The sequence below is a fragment of the Mus musculus genome, chromosome 7 (genome assembly GCF_000001635.26).
Source record: "Mus musculus strain C57BL/6J chromosome 7, GRCm38.p6 C57BL/6J".
NCBI lineage: Eukaryota > Metazoa > Chordata > Mammalia > Rodentia > Muridae > Mus > Mus musculus.
The window spans coordinates 45,804,286-45,815,479 of record NC_000073.6 but is presented as its reverse complement, the minus strand read 5'-3'; the positions used below and the strand labels follow the sequence as shown (position 1 = coordinate 45,815,479).

Here is an 11,194-nt window from a genome sequence, read left to right as displayed (position 1 = left end):
AGGCTTACCCAAGTCCTGGCCCAGAATCCGCCCCCACCTGAGCAGCTCAGGGACACAAATGAGGACAAGACCTGGAAGCCCCATCATGGGCCTGGGATTTACAAGTGTGCCGGAGTTCCCCATCACACAGGCCCCTCACTGCTTTCCCTGTAAAGAGGAGAATAATGTGTGGAGGAATGAGTTTAAGAAGAGCAGTGAGCCGAGCAGTGGTAGCGCACGCCTTTTAATCCCAGCATTTAGGAGGCAGAAGTAGGAGGACTTCTGAGTTCGAGGGCAGCCTGGTCTACAGGGTGAATTCCAGGACAGAGAAACCCTGTCTCGAAAAGAAAAAAAAAAGGGGGGGGGGCAGGAGTGTGGGAACTGAAAAGGTTGGGTGGAAGGAGGACTTTAAGCACAGGGTCTTGGAGAGTTGACAGAGTGCCAGGCAGAAGATTCTGAGGAAAAAGGGGTGTCTTGGGAGAATGCCTGGGGAAGGCAGGATTTTAGGAAGAGGAAGCTAAGAGGGAGAGTTTAGGAGGAAGAGTCACCGCGCATTCACGGTACCCAATACCATAACATTTGGAAGAAAGAATGCTTTTATTTACCATCCTTTGATTCTGAGGAGATTTGAGGTATGTAGGAAAGTCTCATGTAGAGGTATGAAAAGGGTTCAGAGATAGCGACCTGCAGAGAATTACCCTGAGAAAGGAGGCAAAAAGACCGACCTGTGTGGCTCGCAGTTGCTTGGCAACCACTGCGGTCAAAAGCTAGCGTGGAGGGCCAGGAGGTGTGGCTCGAGCTGCAACCCAAGGTTGAGACCCCGCCCTTGACAACAAAACTAACAAAGCACCGCCCCCTAACAACGAATGCCTGTTGGGGGGGGGTGGAGGGTTAAGTACCGCTAGTCTGGCTTGTGCGCAGGCGCAATCTCCCCTCTCCATGAAGCCACACCTCCTGGTCACTTCTTTATCAATTTTCTTATTGGAGGATAAAGCTGCCAAGGATTTTCCTTTGTTTCGGGGGCGGGACCGAGCACACTACCCACAGTCCGATTGGTCAGGCTAGCAGTCTATCGCCAGCTGTACGTGCCTGCATCTCCTTCTTGTGTGCCTATTGGTCCTGGAAATGATCCTGTGGGGCTAGGGGGCGGAGCATTCTGGGAGACCCGCAGCAGATTGGGTGGTGTCAAAGCAAGGGGCGGGCCCCACCGGCCGGGCGGTTGGGCCGTGAAGGGAGAGTCTTTTCGGCGCTGAGGACGGGCGCTGAGGAGGCGGCGGTGGCTCCTGGGGCGTTTGAGCGGGCTCACTCGAGCCCGCGGGCCGACGCGGACGCAGGCCCAGCCGGCGGAACCGCCCCGGACTCCCCGCGGGCCTTCCTAGCCGCCATGGAGGACGGTGTCTACGGTAGGCCGGGCGAGGCGGGCGGGCGGGCGGAGCGGCTCCCGAGCCCCGCCGCGGACAGCAGGGCAGTGGCGAGGCTTCTTTCAGCGCGCGGGACGGGCTTCCGGCGCGGTCGAGAGCCGGGGGTCCCGGGCCATTGTTTGGGCCGAGCCCGCTTCCGGCGACGGCGGGCGGGGCGGGGCGCGCAGCGGGGCGGGGCGTACACCCGCGGGAGCGGCGGCCTGGCTTTCTTCCTGCGGACCTAGGCTTAACGCCGTCCTTTCCGACCCTGACCCAGGGTCCTGCTGCCGTAGCTTGTTTCTACTGTGTACCCCAGATCCAGGCCACGTTGTCCGCTATGGCGGAACCAGAACCTCGTTTCTTTTCCAAGAAATGCACCCAAGATTCAGGACCCCCAACTTTCCCATCATGATGGAGCCAGAATCTGGCCCCCTTACGAGAAATGCACCCCAGGTTCATGCTAGGATCCCTACAGTGGTGGATCCAGAAGCCAGAGTCCTGGTGTCTTTCCAAGATTTGCATCCGAGATCTAGGACCCCAAAGCCCTTTTGATGATGAAGCCATGAGTCCAAGGCCCTGTGTCCTTCCAAGTAATGTTTCCAATATCCAAGCATCCTGTTCTACTGTGTTGGGACCAAGGAGCCAGGGCTTCCAAATAAAGCATCTAAAATTCAGACTCAGGAGTTTCTAATTGTGGTGATGGGTCCAGAATCCCAGGGACTGGTTGCCTTTCAAGTAATTGGCCCAGAAATTCATCCTCAGACCTATGAGCTGGGATTCCTAGGCACTTCTGACACAAACTCAGGACTCAGTTTTACTCCCTCTCCTCAGACTTCTGGTACCCATTCCTCTTCTGGACAGGAATCCAGGCCCCCAGCCCAAATCCTTTCTCAGGATGCAGGAGTCCTGACCCCCAGAACTAATTTCTTGACCCTGGTCCCCAGAGCCCCCAGACTTGACTCCAGAGGAGCGCATGGAGTTGGAGAACATCCGGCGGCGCAAGCAGGAGCTGCTGGTGGAGATCCAGCGCCTGCGAGAAGAGCTAAGTGAAGCTATGAGCGAGGTGGAGGGTCTGGAGGCCAATGAGGGCAGGTGAGGCCTGTGGGCACTCATGGGACATGGGGCTTAGCCAGGGCCCTGGATGCTCAAGCATCGGCCCTTGGCTGCTCCCCACCCTGCTTTTGCAGTAAGACCTTGCAGCGGAACCGGAAGATGGCAATGGGCAGGAAGAAATTCAACATGGACCCCAAAAAGGTTAGCGGGGAAGATGACTCTGGCATGGTTTTCATATCCCTGGTTCTAGAAGTGTTAAGACAATAGGTAGCCTTTAGACAGCAGACTCTGGATCTCTACACATCTGTTCCATGATTATCTGTGTAGTGAGGGCCTGGCCCTGTGCTTTGCAATGCTGTGAATCCTAAGACCCTGTCATAGCCTAGGCATCCCCTAGATAGAAGTGCTAACAGTTCAGGGTGAGATAGGGCAGTAAGAGAGGGGTTTTCCCGACACAGGAAGAGCCAGGAAGGGATTCCATGTTCATGGCTTGATGGACAGGTGTCTGGTACCTGCTTCATTTCTTTATTGTAGTGTGTAGAGTATCCAGTTATCCTTCAAACCTACTCCTTGCAGACCCGGTTGGACATGCTGGAATTAGCCTTAGAGGCTGAGGGCCTGGGTTAGGGATGGTGCCTGCAGAGCTCTGTGTAGGTGATTATGCTGTTAGGGTGAGGGGGCTTGGATGCTGAGGTCCGTGGGGAGCAGGAACCTCTGCCCTGGGCACACATCTGGCCCCCTTCCTCTAGGGGATCCAATTCTTGGTGGAGCATGAACTTCTGCAGAACACGCCTGAGGAAATTGCCCGCTTCCTGTACAAGGGCGAGGGGCTGAACAAGACAGCCATTGGGGACTACCTAGGGGAAAGGTGAGCTGCCAGGCCTGGACCGTGCGCCCACTCTCATTAGCACCTCATGGGGTAGAGCAGGTCTGTGGCCTCCACTGGGTGGATACACTGGACTGACTGGCTCTGGTGGGAGCTTGAGAGTATTGGGAAGTGGTGCCTGAAGACATCCAGTAAGTCAGGGCACCATTTATGTTTGTGGTTACTGTTGAAGCCTGAAAGTCAGTGGCTTAACCATGTATTCACAAGTGGATTGTCTGGAAGTCTGGAGCCATGGGCCAGAGTCACAAGTATATAGAAACCCTCTGTAGATAAGTGAGTAAGTAGAAACTGGGAATTGCTTGTGAATGCTTAGATAAAGGCCAGCTCTTGAGATAAAGGCTTCTAAGGAGAACAGTTAAGAGAAGTGACATTAGGTCCTTTGTGTGCTCAAAGATCTGATAGGCTGCAAGAGCAAAGTGTCCTATTCCAGGACCCAGCCTGTGGATGAAGTCAGGGGGCAGGCGGAGCAGCTGTGGGGGAAGCACAGTGAACAAGATGTGACATTGTTATCTGTCCTATCACTCATCCTGATGTGACTATCTCTCCCTCCAGGGAAGAGCTGAACCTGTCTGTGCTCCATGCTTTTGTGGATCTCCATGAGTTCACCGACCTCAACCTGGTGCAGGCCCTCCGGTGAGAACAGAAATGCCAGGGCTTTCTCAGCTGTGGGGGGAGCCACACCAACAGAAACAAGCCACATTCACCTCAGGAAATGTCTCTCAAATAAGACAAGCCCAGGGTGGGGCCCGCTTTTCCACTGTTCTCAGTGGATTCCCCTTTTTGACAGCAAAAGCACCCGCGACCCCCAGTCCAATTTATCAAACTTAGGGGGTGGAAAAAAGGCTGTTTCTACATAGACCCACCAGAACCCTTGGCCAGAGCTTACAGATCTGATCAGAGTACATGCCTATGCCTGAAGCTACAGTTGGAGCAGAGATTTGGAATCTGGTTGTTGAGGGGTTGGGGTTGAGACAGCATTTCATTGTGTAGCCCTGGTTGGCCTGGAACTCTGTAGACCAGGCTATCCTTGAATTCACAGCGAGATCACCTGTCTCTCTCCTGGGTACTGGGATTAAAAGTGTGTGCATCGCCATACCAGACAAGGTTTAGATGATGATTTGTCTGCCTTTAACAGAGATTAAGACGTGTTTTCCAGCCCTGAAACCTATGCCTACCCTGCCTCTCTCCATACCAGGCAATTCCTATGGAGCTTTCGCCTCCCTGGAGAGGCTCAGAAAATTGATCGAATGATGGAGGCCTTTGCCCAGAGATACTGCTTATGCAACCCTGGGGTCTTCCAGTCTACAGGTAGGACCAGAGGACAGGTGTGGACCTATAGTCTGAGGAAGAAGTGCTAGAATCGGGATCACCGGATGAGAGGACTAGACAAAGGGTCCAGGAAGGTCATGGTCCTCACCAGCCGCCTCTTTTACCTGGTACAGACACCTGCTACGTGTTGTCCTTTGCCGTGATCATGCTGAACACCAGCCTTCACAATCCCAATGTCAGGGACAAGCCGGGCCTGGAGCGCTTTGTGGCCATGAACCGGGGCATCAACGAGGGTGGGGATCTGCCTGAGGATCTTCTCAGGGTCAGTGCAGTTCCAGCCCCACCCTCTTCTAACCTTGTGCTCAGGGCTGTCTGCTCACCCTGTGTTTCCTCTCCTGCTCCCAAGTTTCTGCTCTAGCCCTTGGTTGGTGGTCTATGTGTACGCTCAGGCTTTGCGGGCTCTCTCTCCCGTCTCCTCTGAGAACTTAACAGACTTCTCCATCATCATCCCTCCATCTTTCTCTCCCTCCCTCCTCCCATCTCTTCTGTGTTCTGTTTTCCTTTCTCTCCTGGAGAGTGAGCAGTTGATTTTCCTGACCCTTGAACAGAAGGCGGCTTGGGCCTGGAGTCGCTAACCTGTTTTCTGCCCCTCAGAACCTCTACGACAGCATCCGGAACGAGCCCTTCAAAATCCCAGAGGATGATGGGAATGATCTCACCCACACCTTCTTCAACCCAGACCGAGAGGGCTGGCTCCTAAAGCTGGGTACGTCCCTTCCTGAGCCTGCTGGCCACCTTGCAGGGACACTAGCAGCCTGGGTCATGACCAACCGTCCTCAGTTTTTGCACCTTTGAGAACCTCAAGTTTCCACAACTGAAAAATGGGGCTGAAATCAAGAGCAGATTTGTCTGTGTGCTGGGCCTGATGAGCCAGGCTCTTACCTCCCTTAGTAAAAACCTCCCAGGCCCAGGACAGGATCAGATGCTTGGCAGATGGCTCTAGACTTGGCCTTATTGTCGGCCCGCTGAATGTCAGCCCAAGGTGAGCCAACATAGAGATAACTTTGGGCTTCAGGCCTTCCTGAGGAGGGAACAGGAGTGATGTAGGCAGATGGTTTTAGGTGACTCTTGAGTTCCCGGTTGGAAGTGTGATATGGCACCGTGTTTTAACCAGCTGCTCAGTTATCCAGGGCCAGAGACAGTAACCAGGAGAGTTGCTCTGAGCTGCAGGTGCTGTGAACCCTGAGGCTGATGCAGGCAGGATCTGGGTACTGGCCAGCCGTTAGTAACTACAGCTCCTCAGACACTCGAAGTACAGCTAGGGGTCCCGTGCCAAGCTGGAGGGATAGTGGCGGGGCTGCCCGGACACTGCTCAGAGCCAGAGCGTGAGAGCTGTAGCTAGGCTCTCCCCGCAGAGTGAGGGTAGACTCGGGCCTCACTTTCCTTGGGCTGGTCAGCAGTGGCTTTGGCATCCCTCCAGGCCTTTAGGTCCTGTCCTGCCTTGTTGATATGTGCTCACCAAACAAGGCACTGTGTCTTCACAGCCAGTGTGCTATCCTGGTGACTATACACGGCCCTTGCTGGGCAGCACCTGGCCCTGACCCCTTTGTAGGGTGCAGGGAAGTTAGTAAGATGAAAAAGATCGGGTTCCTCAGCAGAGAGTGGTTCAGGGGGAGCAAGAAGGCAACTTCCCCCAAAATGGGGCTCTGAGCTGCTCTGCCAACAGTAGTTTCCATTTCTCATTTGAAGAAACTGAGGCTCAAAGGTGCCTTGCCAGTAAGATGCATCTCTACTCCCACTGGTTCATCCAGAGGCCATCTTGTCCCAGACAAGATATGGGTGGGTGGGTCTCCAGAGAGAGCCAGGGGCTTGGTAAGATCGCCCCCACCCCTTAGATCTGGGTAGAGGTGTCAGGGCTATCCTGGCCAGGCTGAGCAAGGTGGGCAGGGCAGGGGGAGGGCCGGCTCCACCCCATGTAGATGTAACTGGTTTTCTTCCTCTCTCCCCCTCCCCTCTGCCTGTTCTCTTGCTGTGGCTCTGGCTCCCTGTGCATCCCTTCCCTGACCCCCTATTTCTGTCGCTGCGATTCTTGGGGGCACCCCATCCCTCCGCCTTCCCTTCCACACCTGGTCCTGCCTGCTTTCTCGCTGTCTGCCCCAGGAGGTAGGTACCTGGTTTTCTTGCCCCGCCCCCGCCCCATCAGAAAGGGAGGGGCTGCCTTGGCCCGGGGGAGGGGCTTGAGCCTGTGCCCGTAGAATAGGCAGAACCTTTGGCCCAAGCAGGGGGTCCCAACTCCTGGGGCCCCAGCAGCTTGTCCTTGCCTGCCTATCTTCCCTCACTGCCTCTGTCCTAGACCTAAGAACCCTACCTTTCCTGCTCTGCTCCCCCCCCCTCCCCAGCGGTTCCCCGCTGAGCCCGGCCCCTCCCACCCCTTCCCTTGCAGGGGGCCGGGTGAAGACTTGGAAGCGGCGCTGGTTCATCCTTACAGACAACTGCCTCTACTACTTTGAATACACTACGGTGAGGGTGGAGCTTGAGACTCGGGCCAGGATGGGGTGGGGGCAGGGGGGGCAAGGGCACCCAGCTCTCCCTCTAAGGGAGTCACTGGGGACCCATGTAACCTGAACTCTGCCTCTCCCTCTCAGGACAAGGAGCCCCGAGGGATTATCCCCCTAGAGAACCTGAGCATCCGGGAGGTGGACGATCCTCGGAAGCCGGTGAGGCTCACGAGGTGCCTGTCCTTAAACCTGTACCTCCATGTACTGACTCAGGGTCCTCTGACCTGTCCCCTCCCCTGTGTTCTAGAACTGCTTTGAGCTTTACATTCCCAACAATAAGGGACAGCTCATCAAAGCCTGCAAAACAGAGGCTGACGGCCGGGTAGTGGAGGGGAACCACATGGTGTACCGAATCTCAGCACCCACCCAGGAGGAGAAAGATGAGTGGATCAAATCCATCCAGTAAGCCTCGTTGGGCTGGACTCTGAGGCTGGAGGGCCGGGCCTGGGCTCAGGGCCTTGGTCCTCACCACACCTCTTTTTGCAGGGCTGCTGTAAGTGTGGACCCCTTCTATGAGATGTTGGCAGCAAGAAAGAAGCGAATTTCTGTGAAGAAGAAGCAAGAACAACCCTGACCCCTGTCCCCAACTCCATTATTTATTTTGGAGCTGCCCCGCCTGGGTGGCAGGACCCCTGGGCCCTGGGGCTGTGGATCCTGGTTCCCCATTTGGAAAATCACCACCTCTAGCTCCTGACTCCTTATTTGTAATTAACATGTTGGTAATCTTATTAATTATTTAATCCCTTGCGCCTGCAGATGCCCTCATTTCTTGGGTTTGGGAGAGCTGAGGACCCATCCCCTTGACATTTACCAGGATGCTGGGCTGCATATAGGGTGCAGACAGGCACATCCCAGACAAGTCACTCAAGCCCTGTGGGTGCTGAGTGCAGAGAGAGTTTACTGTCTCAGTGTGGTATTTAGGCACAGCATACTCTCCATGTGCTCTGCCCACCATGTTAATGTTGGACCTGTGCTCATTGGAGACCTAGCCTAGCACAGGAGACTAAGACTAAAACAACAAAGGACTGGCTCAGGAGGGAGCAAGTCCTGAGAAGGCCCCGAGTCGGTCACTAGGAACTGGCTGTGCTGTCCATGAGTACCCCAGAGTGTACTAGAGGAGGGGGCACAGCGCTATCAGGAGGTACCTGGGATGCCATTGTGACAGTGGCCTCTTCTAACCCCAGATCTAGCCTCCTGTGGAGGTGTGTGTTTCTGACTCATGAGAGGGGATCTCGGTGAAGGAATAATGCAGAGACCCCAATGGTCTTGTGCTCCTGTGCTGCTGGGGGAATAGTCTGCCCACATTTAGCCTGGAAGCTTTTTTGTTACTCTTCCTGGCCTGTGGTGAGCTTAAAGTCTGAATCCTGCCTGCTTCTTCCCAGCATGCTTTAGCATGCAGGCTTGACTGGGAAGAATGAATGCTGTCCCGGAGCCTTCTGGGAATTAAGATTCCAGAACGTGTGTATTGGATTTGCAAACCCCTGTGGGTGTGTACCCCAACAGCACTGATCTGGGTAAGGGGGAGCATCCAGGCTCTATTTTAGGTGGGCTTTGGCTCAGGCTACGTGTCAATAGACAGTGGCAGTCTTCACAGTGGCCGTCTTGTCTCCTAGGAAAAGGTCATGAATTACTATTCCCCTGCCCCCAGGGGCTGCTGTGAAATGGAGATTCCCAAATAAAACAACATGAGTGTCACCCAAAGGGCTAGGAACGCACTGGGCAGCGAGCATCAGAGGTTCTTCACCCTTTCACCTGCCCTGTCGACCTCGGTGTGGCGGGCAGCAGGGGGTACTGTCTTGGGATCTGGATTCTACTTCCCCATTTGTAGGTGTCCCTGAACTTGGTTCCTTGTCTTTCACATCCTAGGACTCAAGTTTTCTTGGCACAAGGGCTTGCACTGATTGACAAGCTTAAGGGGTGGGTTTGAGCTGGATGGTGACAAAGACAAGAGGGCAAAGGAAAACCTTAGTAGTAGGGCTTCTCACCCCAGGATCATTGCCTGACAACTGGTGACTACCATCAGCCCAGGTAAGATGGTGACTGGTGTGGCTAAGGGAGGCAAGAACAGGTTACGCAGGCCTGCCTATGAGAAGCCAAGGTGAGGCAGTGTGTCTAAGTGAAGTGGTTGTGGTGATCTGAGAGTGAGTAGCGGCGAAGGTGGGAAGGGAGGGGGAGGTCTGCAGTCCTGGGGGACCCAGTGACTAAAGGAGGAGGGAGTGGAGGAGCCACCACTGGGGGCCCAGGGCTGTGATGATCAGCACACTTGATTGCGGATCTCAAGGGAACGTTGGCCACACTAGGCTGCAGGTGCTTGTGTCACTGCAAATTGCTTTAAGCTGACCTTCAAGCCAAGTGTCAGGGGAGGGGGACTCATTTCAATCCATGTGCTAGGTGAGGAAGAATTAAGGTGTTCAAAGCCAGATTGAGATATGTGAAACCATGCCCTTCCCGGTACCCACCAACATACCCACACACATAAAAAGTTCCCAAAGTGGGTGTTTGGACAGAAGGCCACAGAGGGTGCCATGTGGGGATGAATGCAGAGTGGGGCAAAGCACAGACAAGCCAACGGAGTGCCAACGGTTACCTGAAGCCAGGCTTGCAAAACACGGAAGAGATTTTTCCAAATACTGATGTCGGTGGTCTTGGTCTTGTAGCCTCCACAATTGTGAAGCAGTAAGTTTCTGTGGTTGAAGATAACTGAATATGAGTTTGTGGGGTGAGGGCTGGTACGATAGTATACCCTCCTTCAGACCAGGGGTCCTGATCCCAGGTTCCTCCCTCAGATGCAGCAGTTCTGGCCCCAGCCCTCCTCCCTGGGGATTAGACCTTTAACTTTGCTCCCTGCAACTGGGTAGGACATTAGCATCTCAGACTTTGGATTGGCCTGGCTCTCACCCTCTTCACTCAGACTGAGGCATGAATGTCCTGTCCCTCCCTCATAATCCACCAGTTCAGGCCACAGCCTTCTCTCCTCAGACCTAAAAATCCTGGCCCTTGCTAGGTGTGGTGATGCCTTTAATCCCAGCATTCAGGAGGCAAAGGCAGGCTAATCAGTCTCTGTGAATTAGAGGCCAGCCTGGTCTACACAGTGGTTACAGGACAGCCAGGGCCACAGACAGATCTTGTCTCAAACACACAGATACACAGAGTGAGACAGGTAGACAGCACAGGTCCTAGCCCACCTCTCTTGACTTGGCATTAGGTCTCTAACTCTCATTCTTTGAACTAGGATGCCAAGATCCAGCCCACTCTACTACCATGATTCCCTCCCCAACCTGGGCAGACCTGCCTCTCAATCATGTCGCCGCTTGCCAGGCAGCAATCCAATCCTATGATGGGGAAGGAAAACCCTACTGTAGGGGTTTCCTGTGACACCTTCCACCCTGTGTCCTGTCACCCCTATATACCATCCTGCTTAAACCCACCCCTTGCTTTGGCTCTCTTCCACAATGTAAATTCACTCCCTTCATGTAAATTCTGATCCCCAAGTGTAGAGGATGAGGGACCCAAGTCCAGAGACACCAACAGCCTAGCCACTGAGAAGCTAAGGACCAGGCAGCCACGGGAGGGAGGGAGGGGACAGGGACAAGACCCAAATATAACTAAGGCAGAGAGAAGCACGGGGAGATGCATGGGAGAACACAGACACAGGAAGAAACCAGAGCAGCAGTCCTAGGTCACTGCGAGGAAGACTGGACAAAGACAAGCAGTCGGGCAGATGAAGAACAACTGGCAAGGGCCAGGGCTGGGGGTGAGGGTGTGCATGCATGATCATATAGACAGTATTTGTGTGCCGGCCCAGAAGCTGGGCAGTAACAGAGAAATGAGTGGATGGAGCCGGCCAGTGCGGGCAGGCAGGCCAGGCAGTGGCTGGCAGGTGACTCCGCCGAGTTTCAGCAGATCAGTTCTGAGTCTCTTCCCACCACCTGGTCTGGCCCTGTGATAGCTTTCAGACCCTGCAGGAACATGATTACCAAAACTGCCTGGTCCCAAGCCATCATCACTGACTCCTCATGGAACAGAGAAGGGTAAGTCAGGGCTGCCAC

The 11,194-nt window shown here is 54.6% G+C and overlaps 1 protein-coding gene across 3 annotated transcripts; it reads left to right on the top strand.

Moving 5' to 3' along the window:
• Window positions 1-1,157: 1,157 nt before the first annotated feature.
• Cyth2 (cytohesin 2) lies at window positions 1,158-8,843 on the top strand. 3 transcript variants are annotated; one of them, NM_011181.3, is made up of 13 exons: window positions 1,164-1,382; window positions 2,324-2,471; window positions 2,567-2,633; window positions 3,182-3,300; window positions 3,871-3,951; window positions 4,514-4,626; window positions 4,761-4,909; window positions 5,242-5,353; window positions 6,748-6,750; window positions 7,031-7,107; window positions 7,233-7,304; window positions 7,393-7,547; window positions 7,632-8,843. In NM_011181.3, exons 1-13 carry the CDS (start codon window positions 1,364-1,366, stop codon window positions 7,717-7,719), a joined length of 1,203 nt encoding a protein of 400 aa, NP_035311.1. In that variant the 5' UTR covers window positions 1,164-1,363; the 3' UTR covers window positions 7,720-8,843. The 3 variants fall into 3 exon arrangements, 2 of the variants coding, with proteins under 2 accessions (NP_035311.1, NP_001106171.1); XR_003946419.1 differs by having other exon boundaries at window positions 1,158-1,382; window positions 5,242-6,750; window positions 6,987-7,107; window positions 7,632-7,900; NM_001112701.1 differs by lacking the exon at window positions 6,748-6,750.
• The last annotated feature ends 2,351 nt before the right edge of the window (window positions 8,844-11,194 follow it).

What these genes read in the sequence shown, in the direction of transcription:
- Cyth2 (NM_011181.3), top strand. An exon ending in AACCTGGTGCAGGCCCTCCG is followed by an intron (nt 3,952 to 4,513) that starts GTGAGAACAGAA and finishes TCTCCATACCAG; the next exon opens with GCAATTCCTATGGAGCTTTC. An exon ending in TGGGGTCTTCCAGTCTACAG is followed by an intron (nt 4,627 to 4,760) that starts GTAGGACCAGAG and finishes TACCTGGTACAG; the next exon opens with ACACCTGCTACGTGTTGTCC.